Source organism: Patagioenas fasciata, chromosome 2 (genome assembly GCF_037038585.1).
Source record: "Patagioenas fasciata isolate bPatFas1 chromosome 2, bPatFas1.hap1, whole genome shotgun sequence".
In the NCBI taxonomy this organism is placed as follows: Eukaryota; Metazoa; Chordata; class Aves; order Columbiformes; family Columbidae; genus Patagioenas; species Patagioenas fasciata.
The window spans coordinates 106085081-106108656 of record NC_092521.1 but is presented as its reverse complement, the minus strand read 5'-3'; the positions used below and the strand labels follow the sequence as shown (position 1 = coordinate 106108656).

Below are 23576 nucleotides of genomic sequence, written 5' to 3'. Positions count from 1 at the left end.
CAATGATGCAGAGTCTGGTTGAAGGCTAGTAGTTAGTGGGGTCCCCCACGGGTCAGTATTAGGTCCAGTCCTGTTCAACCTGTTCATCAATGACCTAGATGAAGAGACTAGTGCATCCTCCAGAACGCTGTGATGCCATTCAGCGAGACTTGGACAGGCTGGAGGACTGGGCAGAGAAGAACCTAATGAAGTTTAACAAAGGCAAGTGTAGGGTCCTGCACCTGGGGAGGAACAACCCCAGGCATCAGTACAGGTTAGGGGTGCACCTGCTGGAAAGCAGCACTGCAGAGAAGGACTTGGGAGTTCTGTTTGACGACAGGTTCACCATGAGTCAGCAATGTGCCTTTGTGGCCAAGAAGGCCAATGGTATCCTGGGGTGCATTAAGAAAAGTGTGATCAGCAGGTCAAGGGAGATTATCCTCCTCCTCTACTCTGCCCTGGTGAGGCTGCATCTGGAGTACCACATCCAGTTCTGGGCTCCCCAGTTTAAGAAGGACAAGGAATTACTGGAGGCAGTCCAGCACAGGCTACAAAGATGATTAGGGGTCTGGAGCATCTTTCTTACGAGGAAAGACTGAGAGAACTGGGTCTGTTCAGCCTGGAGAAGGCTGAGAGGGGATCTTTTCTATACTTATAAATATATGAAGGGTGGATGTCAAGAGGATGATATCAGACTCTTTTCAATGGTACCCAACAAAAGGATGAGGGGCAATTGGCACAGACTGAAGCATAGGAGGTTCCATCTAAACATGAGGAACAAATTCTTTACTTTGAGGATGATGGAGCACTGGAACAGGCTGCCCAGAGAGGTTGTGGAGACACCTTTTCTGGAGACATTCAAAATCCGCCTGGACACATTCCTGTGCAATCTGCTCTTGGGTGAACCTGCTTTAGCAGGTGGGTTGGACTAGATGATCTCCAGAGGTCCCTTCCAACTCCAACCATTCTGTGATTCTGTGATTTTCTACAGGAAGTAAAAATTATTTGGATACCCTTAATGTTGATGCAACCAAATGTGCTGGTTTAACTGAAAATGAGTAAATTTTCCTTCATGCAGTTAAAAAGATTTTCATAGCTAGCATGGTCATTGTTTGGATTTAGTTCGAGAATAAGAAGATAACACCCCAGCACAGAGGTAATGTTTTTAATTTCTCTGGTCTGAAAGTCAAGGCCTCTGAGCTCTGCCCACAGGTGTGAGGCAGCTGGGGAAGAGGGCATGGATGGGGCAGACCTTGACTGACATCCAGACTGATCAATAACAATATTCAGTGCCATTGGAGTCATGCTTCATATTTAAGGAGAATTGGGATCTTCTGGCTTGCTTTGAGTCATGTCAGAGCCAGGACAGAGACCTGTTTGGAGGAGATCTGTTTAGGACTTTCATGAGTTCAGCCTTTTGCCATCCTGCCACTTGCAGAGGCTTCTGGGTCTTTCTGTTTTTTTCTCTGTTCTCTCTCCAGGATTGGCTGTTCGGACCAGGGTGCTGCTGCCTGGGACTGGCTGCTCAGTGCAGACAGGGATCGTGAGGAACTACATTGATTATCTTTTATATTTTATTTCCATTTTATTTATAGTGTTATTGTTATTAAACTGTATTTATCTAAATCCACAGGTTTCTCCCTCCCCTTTTGATTCTCTGCCCTATTCATGGGTGGGAGCAGGGGAGTGAGCGGGTGGCTATCGTGGTTATATTGCTAGCTCAAGTTAAACCACAACACCATAATAACTAGAAAGGATTTGAAATTTAAACTATATGTAGAGCTTCGTTTAATGAGATTTGGATGCAATGGTGTTTTAGTGAATTAAATAAAAATATATATTAAACTCTCTAATACTCAAGCCAATACTGAAGAAAATTTTTGAAACTACTGTACTTGTAATAAAAAGATTTGAGTGTGCATGAAACTCACAGCAAATGCAATTGCAGATGGAGTGGCCATCAAAGGCAAGTTTTAGGCTTTCTTCCTAGAGGGCAGACAAGTGGCGATTAAAGAAGAAAAAGAAGCAAAAACATGTGACCTACCAACACAGAAGAGTTCAAAACATCATATGAAAACAGAAACTCTTTACATTCCAAATATAAATGTAGAAATACCAGAGGAAGTATCTGGGATTGGATCTAGATCTTATAATATATAATATATAATAATATATAATATATATATATATAAAATATATATATATATAAAATAAAGGGAGACTCTTTCGAGGACTAAATGTAATCCATTCGTTCTTTAAGCCTACATACCATAAATGGATTGGGTAATGTAAGATAACATCAGTCTTTGTGCTACTAGTCAATTTAGCTTTGGCTTACTTTTTGATTGTTATGTTCCTGAATAAGGTTGTAATAATCTACAATGCTGAAAGCATCAAACTATATCTATATATCATATTTATATATAATCAAATTATATCTATATATCTATTGGTTGTATTTGGAACCACAAGTACACTGCTCTTTTTGTCCAGACCAGATGAAAAGTTAATATCCTAATAAATATCCTTTTGGGATCAAAGTTGGTTTCAGGAGTTTGCTTGCTTTTCTGTTAATTTATAATTTATGCCATTCTAGTTTGAGTAAAATATCTGGGAAAAATAGCGGTGTATTCATTAATTAAAGTAAGAGTTGTTATATGATCTGCCTTCTAGTGGATCTGCAGAGGAATGAAAATTTGGTCTAGAATGGAATTTTAAAATACAATCTCAAATTACTTTTAAAATTAATTAGAAATACCACTTGATCTAAAACTGTCTCAGTAATGTGTAAATGAGATCAAGCTATGGGCCAAGAGAAGACAGGCAAGAAACTGAGAAGAGTAGAATAAGACACAGCTCAGCATGAAAGTCATTATCAAGTGGTGTTTATGAGGTTGATGAGATAATAAGGCGATAAGGAACATAGATTGTACATGGCACAAAATGCTGTGGTGATGCTTTAAGGCAGACAAGATTTACTTCAGTATAAGATTACATCCTTCAAGATGTCCGTGTCATGGCAACTAGCTAAAATAGGATCTCAAAATTAACACAGAATATAACTTCATGCTGGTGACAGTGCCTGGTCACACAGCAGAGCCAAAATTTGGAATAATGGGAAACATTTTATACCAATTTTTAATATTATATATATTTATTAACATAGTATACATTTAATTATAGTTAAATATATATATATTTAAATGTAAGTATGTTTATAATTTTTATGTTTTCCTTTTTTCTATTTTATACTATATCTGATCCAGTGACTTCTTCATGTGGAATCTACTCTTATTGGATAGATATCAATGTATGACTACAATATTTTTTCCACAAAGTAATTTATAAGAAATATTCCCTTAAAAGTTTGCTTTGGAGTAGAAGTTCAAATTAGTAGTACTAAACCAGAGTAAAACTACCAAAGTAGTACTGAAAGAAAACTTTAAAAGAGTCATTTAATTTAGCCGGGGAAATGGACAAAACTGGTTGCCTGAATTTTTTTAATTTGCAGAACTTTAGTTTCTACCAAGAATTAGCAGACATGCACATGCCATGACTCAAGTTCAGCAATTTCACTGGAATTATTATCAGTTAAGAAACATACGAATCAACTTTTTAATAAAAATATGGGCAACAACAGATGTTAGAAACATCGTAAAGAAGGCAGAGTTGTTTCATGATGGCAGTGTTGATCAACACAGCCAGAAACGCTCAGCGCTTACACAAAGAAAGTTAGCACCACCAACACAACCAAAACCAGTACCAACAGCCTGTCTCTGATCAGGATGAAGAGCTTTGAGTAGGAAACAGGCATATATTCGGTGTGGTTCCCTCCAGTCTATCCAACAGCCAGCACCTTGATCCCTCTGTTCCCCTGCTGCCAGCACCTGAACATGCAAGCCCATGAGTACCACAGCTACACTTCAGCTGCTGGTACAGTTCCGCCCCTCTCCCATCCTTACACATAGCAGCACACACTGTGGATCCCTTGAGTAACTAGCCCGTCTATTCTATGACCTCCAGTTGCCTCGTGCATCACTATCTACACGCATCATCAGACCTTGTGGTCTCCCCAGTAGGTGACCTCACTGCCTGGCCTCTCCAGTATACTCTTCCAGTTGTCTCAGAGACATACACCCAGCTGGCCCAGTCTTATGGCTGCTTTGGTAACTAATGCTAAAGCCCCTTCACCTACTTGCTGACTAGGTTCAGCATGGTATTTGCTAGCAGTGACATGCTGGTATACATCTCACTTGATCCAGTTGCTGGTACCACAGACACAAAGCCTTCTACTACCGATGGTCCCCACTCCAGTTGCTGGCATGTAGAGCCTCATTTACTCTTAGTTGCTGGCACGACAGGTACCACTGGCTATTGTGACCCATGGTCTGAGTCCAGCTGCTGGAAATTAGTCCTCCATATGTACATATGGAAACAGAATAGAGAATCTCCTCACCCAAGAAAATAGCTAGAAATTAAATTTAATAAGACAGAACAGCTGGCATTCAGAAGGTCCAAAGCATCACCAAACAACTGTACAGCCCAGTGACCAGCCCCTTACCTCTCTGTTTTCCTGTGCTTGTTCCTACTCAGACCACCTATGTCCCTGCCTTTGGTTCCTTCCATATATGTCCCATAATGTTGTACAATTCCTAAATGCTCATGCGTGCATAGGCCTGTAGGTAGTAACCTGCCTTGATTTGTAAGATGCGCTGAAGAGCCATTGACTCATCTCAATGTGTTTTGCAGCTGGACAGGGAGGCTGATGGCTCTTGGAAGATCTGCGACAAAGCCCCCTTTCCTCTGAACTATTTGGGTTTCCCTGGCTGCCATCATGCCTTTGTGCTCCTTTGCGTTTATGACAAGCTTTTTAATCACAGAACAAATGATAGAGTTGCTGGACAGTGACTGGCTACAGTCATAGACAGCATGAAAGCTGATCACTACTTAATTTGAAACCTTGGAAACTGCCCTTCTTTTCTTGGCAGTACTGACTCCACTGCTTTAGCTGTTCTAAATGGTGAATGTAAAACAATATTTTCTTCCTTAGTTTACAATAAACGGGCATCCTGCCAGTTTTGCTCTTCAAATATCAACTTAAATAACTGTCAACTATAGCTACCAGAAAAACCCTGCCTGCACTTGGTTGTTTTTAGTATTCAAATACTGTCCTTTTCAGTGGTAACTGAAGTCAATATTCTATACTAATATTATGTATGTTTAAAATCCATATTGAGGCCATTTTACAATAGACAAAAAGTGGGGAAAAAAAACAGTGGGTGAAATATCAGTGTTTGTAAATTGTTGACCAGAATACAACTCTTAAGTGCTCTTCTCATTTATTTTCCTTCCTCAGCTTTCTTAGCCTAAGAAAAATAAAGCAGAGACAGAAGAAAAAAAATAACAGGATGAATAAAATAAAAAACTAAAAGACACAGTGCACAGGTTACTTCAGACAATAAAGAATGCCTTTACTGAAGTTGCTTCAGTTCCCCTACCTGCCCAACCCTATTATCAGCAGAAAAATATCTGATCCAATTTATCTTCAGGAGTGGAGGGATGGTTAAGGGCATGAATCCATCTTGAGCTAGTGCACTTCGGAAGCTTAGCAAAATTATTGATGCAAAAGTAGCAGTTCAAACAGGCTTGATGCTGAAATATTTTCTAAATCCTGCTTGTTTTAAAACAGTTGTATCTGAAGTTTAACAGTTCATTTTAAAATCGAGAGATTGTACTTAAATGTTATGGTCTATTTGTTTATATTTTGTTAAAAAAACCCAGAATAATAAAATATAAGGGTAATGCATGAAATTTAACTGACAGCTCTGCATGGAACTATAGAAATACTACAACCACTAAGCTGCTTTCAAATGATTCCAAGCAAATGCATCAACATAATATACTGCATGTATTTTCTCTCGAATGCTTGAACAGATGACTTCAAAAGACTCTCAAGCTCTAGTAAAGGCACTACTTCACTGAAAAATACTTTCAGGTGAGTATATGGCATTTTCTCGATAAGCAACTCACTGGTCAAATATATATTAGCATCAAATATATATTGGCATTCATTAAAAAAAAAAGTCAGTCTCAATATCTGGAATTAATTCACGTTCCACAACATTGTGCTTAGAATTCCAAGGCCCTGTCCTTTTTTTCAGTAGTCATTTAATAATGACAATGATAGCAAATTCTTATTTTTCTGTGTGACCCTCAGTTCCTTAACTGGAATTGCTTCTTGAGTATAAACAAAACTGCCTTGGATGAAGAATGCAGTCTCATCCGCTACTATAAAAGCACTTAATTAGATGATTCCTCATACAGAAGCTATTTAGCTGGGTCACTCAGAGAAAATATACCATGCTATCCAATTTCTGTTCCACATACAAATTCTCCTGGTATTACAGTGTTCACAGAGGTCAAGTAAAAACGGGATTCAAACTTGTATTTTCTTTTCTATAGTATCATCTAGTATCAGGGATTGTTACAGAAAAAGTTGCCTTCTTGCCACAATAATATATAAAAGATGGTAACAGTTTTTTCTTATAATTCCAATGAGGCTGTAAAACTGATGCTCCGGTTGACTAGCTTACCTGCCTTAAAGAGGGAAGACACTCCTGTGCTAGCTGGAATCAAGATCTGTGATTCACTCCAGCAGCCCAAGCTGGCTATTCTTTACTATTGTATCTGCCACTTCTTATACTCCCATATTCATTCCTGAAAACCCCTGCAGCCCTTGAGCCCTTAAGTGACCCATGGATGGTTGTGTAATCTTTTGAGTTCACAGTTTTGGAAATAATGTAGACCTGGAATGAACTTCTGGTTGGAATGTGAACCAGAGCAGTACATTTCAAAGGGCCTGGGTTAGTTTACATTTTTAATAAAGCAGTGCAGTCAGTTAAGTAGGAAGCTGAGAAAATGAAAAAAGGCTAACTAGGAGACCAGCTTTATGAGTCCTCTGAAGACTCAGATGTGCTAGAGGTAGCTACTTTTTAAATTTTTTCTCCCCCGCCTTCCTCCATGCAGCGCTGGCTGTGATAGAAGCAGGGAGAGATCAGTGTGTGTTTGACAAATGGACATAAGAGCAGAAGGCTTAACTGATGCTGATGTGAGTGGTCAGTTCTCAAAGCTTCGAACAGAAAGCCAGCAAGGGTTAGGACTACCTCTACGCATACAATCTATGGGTGGTCATTGCAGCAGTAGCTACACATAGAGGAAACCTAGCCCAAGTAATTGTATTCCTGGAGACAACACATCCTGGCAGATGGTTTTTAATTTTTTTATTTTAAAGTCACAATGGGTAAGTGGCATGTGAGGTTGAGCAGGCATTTCAAAATGCTCTACAGGAAAATAATAAAAAAATCCTCTACAGGAAAATAATTAAAAATCCTTAACTCTTTGGAAAACACATCTTGAAAATAAATCTTAGTGTCTTATATGCTCATAGAGCATAAGGGTACTGTCTCCCCTTCCTTAAGAGCTTTTTGCTTGGAAAAAAAATATTGATTTTTCCTTTAGTAATCCCTAAAGGTTCTGCTTCATTAGGCTTTTTACAGTTTCAGTAACCACATATGTTCAAATACAAAAGGAGCTTTATCTGGCAGTCATACTACAAACAGTGTATGGTGTCTATGCAGGAAGAAAAGCTATCTCCAGACACAACTGTATTAGATTTCACTTAAAGGGCATTTCTGAAGAAGGTTGTCTTTGTGTGAACACAGAGAACATCACTTCCAGTTCAAGAACAACTGGAGAAGAGACAGTGTACCTGTAACCTGTTAAGTTATGCTTCCTTGTAGCTGCTAATCCAGTACCTCTACATTTCTAAGGCAGCAATGTGCCTGGGTTATTGTCCCATTAGTCATTATGTTATTAGGACGTTCTGAGTTTAATTAAATAACTTCAGAAAATAAGTGGTGAGGAAGAAATATAATCTGTTCAGAACCAAAATGTAATATTGTAATATTACTGTTGGTAGCAAAGTTTATCAGCAAATATGATTTATTTCAAGAAATCCAGGAAATTATGTAGTAACACATTTATTGATCACTTTACCAACTAAAGATACCATTTTATACAGTCAGTCAACAGCAGTAACATACTTTATGAGAAACTATGCTTTTAAAAATGTTGTTTATAATATGGATTTCACTACAACTTTTCAAGCCAAGCTTTTAAAGTGCTAACCAAACAACTGCTGTAATTGAACTTTTCCATAAAGTATCAACAATAATGTTGTAGACAAAGTAGCTTTTCCATTGTTAATGTGGGTTTAGAATTTAACAAGACAACTTTAAATGTTTAAATGTTTAAACCATCCATAACATTGTCATTACTTTAACATTCACATTGATAAAGTGATACATTTAATACTTTCTAGCATTAATAAACAGTGTAAAAATATATTGCATATATATATATATATAAATTTGTTTCCTTTTCCTGAAAAAACCTAGTACAAACTAGTAGTATATGATCCCCCCTTCAAGTTTCTTTTACTTATTTTAAAGATTGAATAGTAGTTTTAAATTAACAGAAACAAAAATAGGGAAAGAGAGAATCACTGTTGTGCTCCCCCATAACCTCTTGTCACGGTTACTAAGCATATTAACCCCTTGGTAATGGTGGTTCCATTTTTGCTAACACCAGTTAGAATTTTGGCACTGACTGCAGTGGGGATAAGATTTTGCTCAGTGTGCTTTGCACTGGATGGTGCCTGGCCCCCTTCATCAAATGGTTAAAAATCTTTGTTTAGGATATATTTATCTATTATAGTTAAGATTAAGAAATACTATGCTCAAGTTGTTCATTTGCAATAATGAAAACAAAAGGTTCAGTGTTAAATTTCTAAGAAAAAAAAGTAAACTTGTATGGTTAAATGATCATGTAAAAATTTTACCGTGTTGAAAATTTCACAGTGAACATAGTAGGGCAGTACAGCTGAATATTAATGTTTGCAATACGTGCAATTATAAATATTACAGGTAATTATTAGCACACAGCAGCTTCCTGCTTTTCTGGACCAAGATGAAAGACAAATGAAAATAAGAACAAGAAACAGTAAGATTCACTGAAGGTTTCTATCATGTTGTACAGTGTTCCAAGGAAGACTATGTCAAGACCTATCTACATACTACCATTATTTAACAATTAAATTTTTATTAGTGCTCTAGGTAATCAAAGACAAAACAGTTTTGTCTCTACACTTTATGATCACGTCCTCACGGCATGCACATCCAGATTTGTGCAAATAAAGCATCAAAACATCTAAATCAAGTTAGAAATGGATGTTGGAACAGCATGGACAGATAAACAAGCTAGCAAAGGAATAAAGCATAATATGGATTAATAAATGGTTCACGACTGAAGAAAACCAACCTCAAACATTCAAAAATTATACTTCAGTATAAATATATATTTCTCCTGTAATATTTAAATCTGTGAAACATAAAACGTTGCTAAGAATAAACTTCAATATACTTATCCAACAGTCACCATTTCTTTGCTTTACAGGATGTAAAGACAAATTACTTTGTATCATACACATTATACAAAACATTTTTCCTGCTGCAATAGTTGGCCAAATCTGACATATTCTGAATGCAGCACAAAGATGCACACAAACACACTTTTGTTCATCCTGTAACTTGTTTTTGTCTATGACCTTGACACTTCATACACTACAGGGCTAACAAATGTAGTTTGCCAGCAGGATTTTACACAGGACATCAGATTTGTAGGTTAACTGAACTTACACAAAGCCTTTGTAAAGAGCTAGTATATATTCAGCATTAATGTTACAGAAATACAGCATTTCAGTTGCATGAATATAACCCTATTTAACAGAGTCCAGGCTGCATTATTTCACGTTATTTAATTACTTTGCTTAAAAACAGCACTTGAGCAAACGCAAGCATACAGAAACTCATCTGATATAAACCGGAGCTTAAAATAATTCAGCATTGTGGGGATAAAGATTGCCATCTTTTTCCTTATCTTGTTGATCATCCATAATATAGCTCCTCATCAAAATGGAAAGATGGATGAAGTATCTTTTTATGTCTACATTTGTAACTAACTTGAATGCAACTTTATTAACGTTTGTGATCTGTTCTAAAAAATGTGCAAAGTAATAGAAAAACCTTGAATAAAGACAACTGAAGGTAAAAGCAAATTATCATGAGTGTTATCTTTAAGACTCACTTCCTACAGTGCCATAAGCTTTACAGTAATTCACAAAAAGAGATGCTGCGTAACTATATTTGAAAATTAATTCTTTGGCTGTTTCACTGCAATGGAATATGGTAGGTGCTTAACATTTTTCCAAATCAGGTTAGTCAGTTGGGCATTTCAATGTTAATTTCCAAATGTAAGGTATTAAAATAAAAAAGCCTCTTCTGTAGTCTTGCCACTCACTCGTATGTATATGCCCCAAAGTAGGGCATGTGCATGTGTATGATTACAAAAGAAAATTTATTTAAAAAAAAAAAAAAAATCAGACTACCAGTATTGCAGATGACTGTCAAGAATATCCAGCAAAGAGGCTTTTTTTTTTTCCTTTCATTTGTTATCAGGCTTGCTCTTGCCAAAGTCTACATCAATTACTTTGAATGAAAGCAGCCAATTCAAATGTTTTCTGACAACAAAGAATTATATCTTAAACATGTTTTGAAATCCACCTTCTCCATAGGGATTTTGGAGCAATAACACCAAGGTAATATATTGAAAGCCATTAAAAAATACCAAATATATTACTGCAGTTTCTCACTACAAAAAAAAAAAAATTACTTGGAGAATTAAGACGTGGAGGTTCTATCTGCAATGTTCTTTAGCTTCCTGAAGTACCATTCTTAGCTGGGACGTCTTTCAAAGCCCTGTTTTTGAGTTTAATAAGCAAGCATTAGTGCAACTAAAGGTCTCTCACTTGTTTTAGGATTCTGAAGACTTAAAAAGGACATCCCAGTTCATTATTTCCAGCTTAGATTAGGTAAGCCAAATGGGCACCTGAGTGCACAAAATGACTAAATGATATTTTATGGGCAAGCACTCCAAATACAGGAGGTACACAAGTATCAAGCTGAGGCATTCCAGACTGTGAGAATTTCACACAAGTTTGAGATCTGTCATTATGCTTCAGGTATTTAATTTGATAAAGGTCTATGTAAGACTCAAGTCCATAAGCATTTTAAACCAGTCCTGTTTCGTGTTCCCACCTCAATACACCATGACTTTGTACTTACTAACTGATGATGAATAATTGTGTGCACACATAAGTAAGTGTCAACTTGCTTCACAAAGTTGGGGCAAGGGAAAATATAGGACCTATGCAGTGCATAAGTTTAAACGGTCTCTTGAAAGCACTCAGAGGAAATCTTGCTCTCACCCTGACACTGTCTCTCCTAGTTCCTCACTATAAGAGAGACTCTTCTTGTCACATTAAGTCTATGACAGAACCACTGAAAAGTGATTTACCCCAGAAATAGGAACATGGTAGACTTGTAAAAACATAAAAGCCTCCTTAGATCTTTACCTTCATACTATGGAGGGAGAATGGCAGTGTCACCAACTGGCCAAGCTGAACAGTACTGGCTGCAGGACTGGAGTCTGGCCCTAATAAGAGTTAAGGTTTGGATCAAAATCTATGTAGTTTACTTAGCTGGATCCAAAGAGTATGTGTGTACACACACAAACCTGTACAAGCCTTGTGTATTACATTACTCATTACCAACTAATAAACAAGCCAAGAACATAATATTCACACTAAAAACAGTTTACACAAAGGTGTAGTTATTTTGGCACGCACCCAAGGCTAATAGTTAAGAGGACATGTACTGGTGCATTTGCTCTATCATGGAAGTAAAAGATTTGTTTCTTGGCCAGTGAAAACAAATTCTTATTCATGGATGACAGGCACATGCCCCCAGAACACATGCATCACTGAAAGGCGTGGTTATGTTTTAAATATCATACATGCAGGCACAAAGAATTAACATTTCTTTTATAACTATGATAGGCCTTAGGAAAAAAACTATCAATTACAACCCTAAAGTTTTGGTTTGGCAAAAAGATACATGAGGATTTTCTCTACAGATGTTTGGGATACTTATCACTTGCAAGCCAAATCCATAGCAGTCATTTGCCTTTTAGTTCCAACTAAATCCAGCTACCATAGAAAATATTAATTGAGCCAGCAGAGGAAAAATATGGGTGGCTGAAAAGCTAGTTCATTAACAGAGGCCAAAAAGTTGCCTGAGGAATTTTTAATTTAGGTAAGGTAAGTAAAATACATGGAAAATATCACACTTCAATCCAAAATATCTTTGAAGGACAATTTCTATGCTGATAAAAAACACAGGCTGTGATGTGTGAGTACTTTTGACATCTCCCTTTCCCTTCTTGAAAGTGAAAAAGAGATCAGAAATATTGTAGGCTTAAAAAGAAAAAAGGGGGGCTAGATCTTGGTCAGTGTAAACCTTATTAGGTACCCATGTCCTTACTTCAGATGTCACATTTACTAAATCTGGAGTACGGTGCACAGGAAGAGCATATGCTCCACAACACTTCAAGGGTTGAAAATGGGTCACCTCCTGCACTGCCTGAGCTATTCCTTCCCATCATTTCTGAGGTACCAGCTGTACTTGCTGTCCTGAGTTGAGGAAATGGCAGATGAACAAGAAAATGTACTGTGCCTTGTTTCCAAGCAGGACTGGAACTTATGGCTAACATTCAAGCTAGTATTTAGGGTTTTAATTTTCTAGAGATATTAGTGGAAAAGTAAGAGCTTAAACAGGTGGCTGCACTCCTAATACACAGCTGCATATGTTGCTTTTATTCACAGCCCTTAACTTCCACACCAAGTGTAGTAAAAGTGAAAAATCTTTCAAAAGTACTATCTTTCCAGCCAATATTTCCCTTTATTACTGTCGTATCAGAATAACTTCTTCCCATGCATCTATTTGCTTGAGTTTTAAAACTATCCAACTGTAGAAACTAGGAAGAAACAAAGACGTATGCTTCTCAAAATAAAATACTGCTATCTGAAGCATCTTCTCAGGTACCTGATCCAAAGCTTACTACGCCAATTCGAAGTATTTTAAAGGTCCAAACAAAGTACTTTGGTTCGCGGCAGGGATTTTATACTGTACAAGTAACGCAAAGTAAACTCTCGCAGAATCCAGGTAGTTTCATCAGTCTCTTTTTAGCAAAAGAGGGTGGCTCAATTTCTAGTCTGTGTCAGCTTGGATCTGTCCACATTCTCAGTTCCTTTGTATGCCTTCTATCTTAGAGTGTACTGGTCTCTCTCACACCATGAACTAGCAACTTAAGACCTACTTATACCTTAAAACCCTCCTAGCCAATCACTCCTCTTAAGTAGCAACAGTCTCGCATTACTGACACTCAGTATTTGGGTACTTGAGAAAGCCTGTTACTTGTGAACCTCAGGTTAAGTATCACCTGATGTGCCAAACAAGGCAGCTAGCTAGCAACAGCCAGATCAACAGTGTGCTGAAAGGGCTGTAGTCCAGTAGGCTGCACTTTACCCTTCATTTGGGCTAGGTCCAGGTATTTTCAGGTACCAGTGAGTTACGAGTCAAGTCTTAAAAGCCAATGGGAAGAATACGGACACTGGTTTTGTCTGTCACTTAGCTGAAGGATTTATCAAGGGTTAGAGGCTTAGCCTTCTTATTAATAAAAAATCAGAACTATCCCAGAGTCTTCTTCAGGTGCTCAGACACCAGTGATGTAGAAGGAGGTTCTCTATATTTAGACAATTCATTACCATGTTGGAATAATTAAGCCCTTGTTGACATCACAGTATGCTATTTTCTGCCCCAGAGTGTGACAGTTCACCAGTGCAACACAGGAATGCATAATCCTTCACTTCCATGGAAATTTTTCTTCAAGAACAATGGGTAACTCCTGGAAAGGTTTCACAATTCTGGATGATTCTCATCCTGAGCATCCTTATATACATCAAAAATCTTCCCAGGTAACCAGAGCCAACCATGGCAAAATCTATTTAAATCTTTACAACATATCCTAAGTTCTGGAAAATTTCCATTCCTCTTCAAAACAAAACCCCAAATATATTATAAACAAACAAACCTCTAAGTCCAAAGGAAGTCCTTGCCTTTGTTTTGTTATTATTGTTTTGGTTTCAGGCTGATGTATGGGCTCAAAGGGTCATTGTAGGCAAAGTTACAATAAAGGCTACCATTCAATGTCTGAAAAACAAAACATGAACAGTTTAAGGGCTGAAAAAACAGTGCTCTGTTTCCAGACATTGGCCAAATACAGCCTGTTGACCTGCACTGACAGCACACAGTGCTCAGTACATTTTAAATGCTCTGAGTGGGATGCTAATGCAGGTTGGGGGAGAGCAATAAATTTATTAACTTTTATTGAGAGTTGAACATGAAAATCAGTGCATGAGCTCTTTTGGAAAGAAAGCATGGCAGAATTGCTAGCAGCTGATTTTGAATACTGAAAATCTTATCTTTCATAGTTTTAGAGAAGCAGAGTAATACATTAGGGTACTTGTTCAGGTCTTGTGGAAAATTGGACCAGCCTTTTCCCTCCTTTTTAACCAATATAAAAACTGAGTTATTTTTATTCCTGTTAAGCTGCTTGGCATTCTGGGCCCCAGGCAGGTCACACTCAGCTGCCTGTACCTTAAGCCTGTAGAACTAGTTCTCCTTCTATAGCAGCAGAAAGCCATGCCTATCAATACAATTACTCCCAAGTTAGGCAACAAAAGTGAACAGAGAATCAAATCCCTTGGTTTCAAACAAATCTAACATAAAATGTATCCCAGTTATAACAGCATATTTTTGTGGACAAACTACACCTAATTACATGGATATTAATTGTAAATGTCCTCATTCCAAGGGGTTGTAAACTTTTCTTAGGTATGTTAGAGCTTAAAGGGAATATGTGCCAACATATGTGCTTACTAACATTCACTTAAAAGCAAACTGATTGGCAGTGTTTAGTCATAATCAAAATTTTAAAGCATTAATTAGCTTAATGCCCCCTTCATTTCAAATGCGAGGCAGTGCAAACTTGAAAACAGACTGCAAAAAGCTTTAATAAACTTTCTTGGTAATGTCTCATTCCTCACCTCTCAGGTTAGTACAATAGCTCCATCCAAATCCAGCCAGTCAGAACTATGTTATAGTACACACAGTAACAAGCGCAAAGTATAGACAGGAGGAAAGTATTAATATTTTCCACTACTTTCTATTAACATAAAATACTTTAGAACCTATATTGTCCTAGAAATAGCTTCTTTTTTTTTTTTTCAGTTTTTCATGAGTGGTGTATGACACAGGTTAGCACCTTGTATTTTACAACCACTTACTCCCCAATAGTATATTGTTGAATGTTTTAAGGAAAGTGCCAGATCGCACATAAGACATTTTTTAAAAGCTCCAAAACAGTAGTCAAATAAAACTGTATAAATAATGGGATATTCTTCAGAAAGACTGCTTTGAAAGACCCTCTTTTCAAGAGGTTCTGTTTGACATCCTCAGGGTAACTGGACATTTAGGAATGCTTGAGATCTTTTGCTAAAATTGACAAAATGTGATAAAATTGTTCTTGACTTAGATGTTTTATGGTAGTGGTGGTTGGTTCTTCTGTTCTGTTTTTCTATCTAAAGCTCAATAAAATGCTGTATTTTTTTGTACCAATACATTTATTTTTGCCAATATACGCATGAGGAATGTAATGAAGTGGCATTGTGCTGCAAGTAGCTCAGCAGATGTTGAAATCAGTTCCAGTTCCTGAAAATTTCTTGACAACATAGTCTTAGCATTCACAATAACCAAAATATGTGGCATTCATCTACATCATTCTTACAAATATATTCTCTTTTGCCCTCTCTTTTTCCCTCTGTGTTGTAAACCCTCAGCCTTACTTGCTTCCTTGTACTTTATGATCATATGTGCCTGCATGCTTATAGCCAGATACATATCCTGAAGCATCCACCAGATCTTCTCGGCCAGCTTTGCCTTTTCCTTTTCCACTGGGATCAAACCTCTCTTTGTGAGAACCTGTGAATTTTGATGTATCTGTAAGGCGTGATACAGTTGGAGATGAAATGGCTTTCTATAGAAAGAAAGAAAGCAAAGAAAAAAAACACATTAGAAATCAATTATTCTTAATACAGATATTTGTACATCCTACCAACATTTAAATCTTGCTAATGATAGAGACTACGTAAATATCTAATCCCAGCAAAATGATACAAAAATAATGTTTGTTTCTTGCCATTATGCACAATGACAATAATCATATAGCCAAGAACGAAATAGTGCAAGTTATGTCAAAAACTCTTGGAAAAGACTTTCAATATGAGATACTTCTAATTAATAATCAAGTTCTAAGCACCAAAGATTTAAACAAGTGACAAGGAACAGCCATGTTCAAAATCCATTATGTCAACATCCAAGCATTAAGCCTGGATCCACCAATACACAAAAAACAAACCAATACAGCTAGAATTCATTGGTTCAAGAGAATTTATTTTGAACTCCAGGATTCATGAGAAAAACAACAAACTAGTAGAAGGTCTGAACGTTGTTTTCAATGTTAGCAAACTAGCAGTCCAGAAAATGGCACTGAGCAAAGACTTTCTGCTAGATTGCTTTCACTGAGGCATATCAGGTTACTTAAAAAAAAAAAAAAAAAATAAAATCAAAGTTTGCCATCAAGACAAAGAAAATTTGACTACACAAAGAAAAAGTCATTTCACAGACAGTATAGGAACATGCTAAGCTGTGTGCTTGGACTGGGAGCAGGCTCTTTGATCCTTAAGTTTAAATTTTAAAATCAGAAAGGAAAACATCAAACATTTTTGCATAGCAGTGGAAATGGAGCTAAGATGAACAAAGGCTGAAAAAATTTGGGTATCTTTCTTATGTATGCCACCTTGTTACGGTGCATTTTAGATACAAAAGTGACATGGGCATCATTGCTGCAAAGTAAATGCTCTAGGAAACCTATATTTTATCAAAAACCTCATTCTCCCTCTACTCAACCGCACCGCAAATAAATCCTCCTTAATGAGATCTAATAAACAGGCTTTCAAAGTAACACATAGCTCTTCCACAGGACAACATATGTCAAATACCTTTTAATGCTGAACATTAAAAGATCAGAGACTTGGGAAAGATGCTTGAATCTGTTCAAAGAGGAACAGGATACTTGGATTCAGTTAGACTGGGAACAAATGCTATAACTTGTACACCATGGATAGCCACATGTCCTTCACACTATTTAAATAAAAGCTGTTTTAAGGGAATTTCTTCATATACATAACTACTTAATGAGAATCTCAGGTTGTAAACTTCTGCTTTTTTTCCTCCAAATATGCCCAACATGTAACACATACAACACTGCACTGCTGTGTTACTTTCACATACAGCCCTGAGGAAAAAGGTGGTGTGGAGGTCTGAGTTCTGTCACTCTCTGAAAGAAAATTACCACTGGAGCATTCCCCTCTCAAAGCATCATTGCTAAATGTCTTTAGGGGGTTTTGACTTGCAGTCTCAGAGTACTATTTACAGAAGTGGTTATTCCCCTATATTGAAATTAAGACAATACTCGTATTGCTTCTTAATTCATACAGTTTTCTTGCCCACATTGGCCTTTTAGCACCTTATAACCAGGAAACCTGTATTTACAGTAGAGCTAATTAAAAAGTAATACACCCTGTGATTAATAATTGCCTTTTCATATAGCAATTCTACTTGAACTGAGGGTGCCAGAGCACTGGAACAAACTGCCTAGAGAGGTTGTGGAGTCTTCTTCTCCGGAGACATTCAGAACCTGCCTGGACACATCCCTGTGTGATCTGCTGGGTGAACCTGCTTTAGCAGGTGGGTTGGACAAGATCTCCAGAGGTCCCATCCAACCCCAACCATTCTGTGATTCTGTGAACTGCTTGCTATCTAGAGTAAGTTATATAATCTCTCTAGTTATATTTTTCTGAAGTCAATAAATGGAGTCCAACTTCTTTCCTTTCTGTGAGTCCACAGAAGCCTCCATTTTCCTTCACTTATTTGCACAAACCTCCAAGTTCATACAAACATCTCAGATGAGTCAGAAAAGGCACGTATGCATCCCACCTCTTTCAACTGAAACTCTTCTCAGATCAAAACTTCACTGAGAAAATCAGACCAGGGCATGGTCTAAGAAGTATTTATGGGAAATAAAAGGAAATATTAGACCAGTAGATTTGCTAATTTAAGATGATAATGCTTTTTTTATTAGCAATTCAGTACTTCTCCTACTTTGTGTCAGTGTTTACGGAGAAGTGCTGCGAAGATAGTGAGGAGCGTGGAGCGTGTGGCATACAAGGAGATGAGAAAAGGGCGTTTATTCAGACTCAGAATAAAAAAAAACGGAGAGGCAAATCTTATTCCTGTCCTCAGAGGCTTTATATTAGAAATAGATCCAGTTCAGAAGTACATAGGGTCAAAAAAAAAAAAAAAAAGATAAATGACACGATCTGGAAGATGGGAACTTCCAACTAGACACATGGGAAAAAATTCTTCACCACTATGGTTGGTCAAGCACAGAAATGGCTTACCTAGAGAGACTGGGGATTCTCTGTCCCTGGAGATTATCAACACTGAAAATCATACTCAGAATAATTTAGGTTGGAAGGAACCTTTGCATATGAGTCCTTGTCCAGCATAAACTCCTGCTCACAGTAAGGCTCAAATGAGCCTGCACAGAAACTTCACCAGTCAACTCCTGAACATCTCCAAAGATGGAGATTCCGCAGGTTCTCTGGGCAACTTGTTCCAGTTTGACCATACTCAGGATAGAAACCAAAATATCTAACAGCTCATCCAAATTACAAATTACCCATGTTTCAACTTCTCTCTCTGAAACAGCCCTCATATGAAAGACAGGAAGTTAAAGCTGTATAGCCTTCGTAAACTCTGAAACCCTTAGCAACAGTGCCACATGCCTCCTTCCTTTCTTATGAAAGATACCTCTTAACTCGGGCAGATATTGCCTTCTACTTCAAGATAAAAGATGAATCAAAGAGCAGTTTGCAGAGCAAGTAGAACATTCAATTTTATCAGTTTTAAGAATCAGAGTAAGTTTCAGAAGTGTACTATCAATCCTTACAGAACTGAAAGGAACTACAATAAAAAGGAAATGAAAGCACAGAAATCAAGAACATACATTCCATCAACATCACTGCAGAAGAATATTGCAATTTGCTGAAGAAAAATATATCCACTAAAAGCCTTGATGTTGCACTGGCTTGGCCTGTCTGCAGCAGAGAAACGGCATCAACATGGTAAAGTTAGCATGACCTTTATGGACTCAACAGGACCTCTACCTCAACTTTGGCATCAAAGGCTTAAAAGCATCCTGTGAAGCTTGTGCCACAATAATGAAAATAGGGTGACAGTGTAACACTGAAAGATTCCCAACCCTTTCAGGACTTTGCCTTCCAAAACAAACTTGAGACAAAGAAGAAGAAAAACAATTCAGTGCTGCTAAGGTTGTGTTCTTGATTTTCAGTCAGCACTCATTATCATCTATTTACAAAGCACGCAGTTTAAAACACCAAACCAACGCCAAGAAAGCTGGAGCATTGACCTGGTTCAATGCAACAGGCTGCACAACCAGATCAGTGCAGCACCGCATAGTTGTAGCCACACTGCTTCAGTTTCTGCAGCCAGTACAGTTTGTGTCAAGCTCTTGTCAGCTGTGCACCATGTAGCTTTGCACAAATGGCACCATTCCCAGAAAGGATCTCCAGAACCAACTACTGGGAAGTAAATGCAGCAAGAGAAGCTACTGGACTTCAGGAATATAATGCATTCAAAACAGACATGAAGTGCAATGGTTTTAACAATTAACTCCTGCCTTTACTGAAACAACTTGCCTGAAGAACACCCTAATGGGTTTCAGCTAGCTTTTTGAGGGCTTGCACCCCACTTCTTTCCACCGCTTGCCATCACTGACAAAGATTCAGGTTTGACTTACAAACATTACCTAACAAAATGTCAGACTGTAAGCATTACTCCCCCAACATCCCCCTTTTTTTTCTTCGCCAAACTATCACATTTTCTTAACTCACATGCTAAATTAAATCAATTATATTAACCCTCTGATGGGGGAGCTGCAAAAATTGGTGCTAGCTATTCAGGATACAGTGTTGCTCTTCAAAATAACCAGTAACTCAGGAACAGTACTCCTGTGTAGAAAAGCAGTGTGCTGGGAGTGTTTGCACTGCCAAAAATGCTCGTGATGGGCAGTATGTAAGGTGCTAATATATCTCCTTACCAAAAGGGTATATACATTTTAGCCACGATCTTCCTGGCAACACTGTCAGTGGCAATCATCCTTCCTCAGTTCCTCACTGAAAGCGAATGGCTTTCTGTATTTGTTCCGTCAACCATAAAACTTCAGTATGTGATACCATTTCTTCCTAGAAAAGGTTGCCATAGAGATTTGTTTATGTAACTAAAATGTTCTAGAAGCCTTCAGAATCAGTACTGTTACAAATTTTAGAAAGATTTTAAAAACTATTTATTTGCTGGTGACATCCAGAAACTTCGTAAAGAATGAGAACCTAAAACTGACTATGAAACCGGAAAAAAAACTCGCAAAGTGAAAGTTTTTCCTTTTTTGGTGATTATACCAGGACTCCATACCAAAATGATTTTTCAATTAATGGGAATACATGCATATGCATTAAAAACAAACAAAACCAAAACAAAACATCCTACAGAAAGTCAGGAACAAAGATCAAGCTTCAAAGAAAAATATGGATTTCCTTCATGTTTCTTCAGTTCAGTGTGCATACAGACAGAAGAAAACAACACGCAACTGCAATAAAGCCAGAAAGCAGTAAGTAACAGCACTTTTAATTAATCAGGGTGATGACTTTCAAAGAAGTGGCTTCTGGTAATACCACTTGGGTTTCCTAACGCTGCAAGCCCAAACTCATATATAGCATCTAAAACTTCTAGCCAACTAGTAGTCTAACTAGAGCTAGACCAAAACACAGGAAGAAGGTGCATTGTATATGACATTGCTCCCAGGAACAATTTCAAATTAATAACTTAAACCTGCCTGGCCCAGATCTAATTCCATCAAGATAAGACCCAGTGCCCAGCCTTAAGGGGCAGATCAGGTGTTGCACACTCAGTCTTGACAAGTGACCCTTTCTCTTCCTCCTCTGTAATGTTAGCCCCAGACTCCAGCTACCAAGCATTTCAAGACTCCAGGCAACTACAAATCATGGGATCTAGTAGCATGATTAACACGGCTTTCCACAAAGTTGAAAACAATATGCCAAGACTTCTCTGAGGAAGAGTTTTACATTCCTGTTGGTGGTGAAGACAAAACAGGACAGGGAGGATAGTAGAGACACATGGGTTTTGTTTGTTTGTTAGCTTTTTGTTTGGTTGGGGTTTTTTTGTGTTTTTCTGTTTGGTTGGTTGGTTTTTAAGCTGGGGCACTGGGGAAACCTTCTTCAGCTTAATGTTACAACCAGTCTTTGATGAGGTGTGTTCTGATGCAGCTGTAAATTTCAGCTCTTAAATTTCTAGAAAATGGGAAGAACACAAGAATGGGGGTCGTCTCCCTAGTAAACTCATTATCTTTAAAAAACAAAAAAGTTGAAGGAAGACAAAAAACTGCACCAAATGCTTCCATTTACCAGCATCACACCCTAAGCAGACCACATCTTAATTCTTTTGGTAGCTTTATACACACAGGCAAATTAAACATAACATAATTACAACGTTTATGGTATATTAGCTTTCTTTACAAGATGTAGGGTTTTCTAGCTCATGTCCTTATTTTAGGAGTCAAACACATGCTTTGTTCCTATAACATTTCTGCTCTAACTTCAGAACACCAAGCTAGTTTCTATTCTCTGTACAGAAACATAAAGAATGATACGTAATTTTTTCCTGCCATGGTCATCATATACCATAAGCAGCCGCCAACCATCTTGGTGGCCCTGCACTGGGCTTGCTCCAGTGTATAACTCGCTTTCTTGCACAGGGAAGCCCCAGACTGGGCACAGCACTCCAGATACAGTCTCACAAGTGCCAAACATAAAGGAAGGGTCACTTCCCCAGACCTGCCGGCCACACATTTCCTCATGAAGCCCATGGTGCCCTAACTCACTCACTACAAGGGCTGCTGCTGACCCACATTCATGAGTCAGTTGTCTATTACAACCACCAGAGCTGCTTCCTAGACTGTCAGCCTGCTATCCAGCCCATAGCTCACCAATCTGGTGATGATGCAACTGGGGCCAAGGCCTTGCCATAACAAAGGTATACTCCACCCCTTTGTCTGCAGTGCCAGTCATTTTACCACAGAAAGAAAGCAAGGAGGTTGACCAGGCATGACTTGCCCTTGGCAAATCCACACTGGCTGCTCCAAAGCACCTTCTCGTCCTTTGTGTGTTGAGAAAGGCCTTCCAAGAGGAGTTAATTCACAGCCTCCATGGTTGAGGTTATGCTGACTGGCCTGTAGGTAACTGCATCCTCCTTCTTGGCCTTCTTGAGGATGTATGTGACATCTGTCTTTTCCCAGTCACTGGGAACCTCCCCCAGCTGCCACAGCCATTTGAAGATGATGCATCCTACCTGGTCCCAAGGACTTGCGTATGTCTAATTGGCTCAGGTCATTCTTTACTCTCTCCTCCTCTACTGTGGGTTCTGCTTCATGCCCACAGACTCTGATGGCAGGCTCAGGGACTGGGGAAGGCTAAAGGCAAGCCCTATTGATTCAAAAGGGAGGCAAAAAAATTTCTTGAGGATCTCCACCTTTTCCCTGCCCCTTGTCAGTAGGTCCCCTGCCACACCAAGTAGTCGACCCACCTTTTGCTACCAGTGTACTTACACAAACCTCTCACGTTGGTCATCTGCCTCCCAGATTTTGATTAATTGCTTTTATAAATGAAAAACAGGTGATTTTAAGTTATTGTGCAATAAGGCTGACTTGTGCAAAAAAAAAAAAAAGTAATTAAAAACCCTCTAAAAACACACAAGACAAAATCTCATGTCAGAGTCTTACTTCTACTCTAAACCACTAGAAGTCATTGTAGTCTATAAGCAGCATATGCCACAAGCTGTAGGAAATACCAAGCTAACTGCTATATAGTGTTTTGTATGATATCATGCAGCATTCTGTATCATCTGGGAAATTAATCGCCCACCACCATATCTATAGGTTTTCATGTGATGTCTACTCATGATGGTATTTTTAAAATCATAATCAGCATATATCATTTGGGGTACAGAACTTAATCCATTTTACATGCACAGAACAAGGCTGCATAATAGCAAGTGAATCTAAATACATCTTCTAAAAAGTGATCATTTATGAGAAATTATGCCTCTTGGTAGAAGGGGGAGAACATTTGCTTTTTTTTTTAATATCTCAAGGATAAAGTGCAAAAGGCAACATTACATTTGACTTCTTCAACAGGAGATTGAATCAATTAAAATACAGTGCAGATGATGTGGTAAAGTATACTTGATGAAACAATACATTCATATGTACATACATGAATACTTGATGATACATACAGATGATGTGGT

The 23576-nt window shown here is 38.1% G+C and overlaps 1 protein-coding gene across 3 annotated transcripts in view; it reads right to left on the bottom strand.

Annotated features, from left to right (window-relative positions):
- Positions 1 to 8002: 8002 nt before the first annotated feature.
- The window catches only part of TPPP (tubulin polymerization promoting protein), a 62889-nt gene continuing 47315 nt past the window's right edge, over positions 8003 to 23576 (bottom strand). For all 3 annotated transcript variants that reach the window (XM_071804667.1, XM_071804668.1, XM_071804669.1), the window contains one exon: positions 8003 to 16089. In XM_071804667.1, coding sequence (XP_071660768.1) covers positions 15895 to 16089 — 195 coding nt within the window. In that variant the 3' untranslated portion in view covers positions 8003 to 15894. The remainder of the gene's footprint in view (positions 16090 to 23576) is intronic.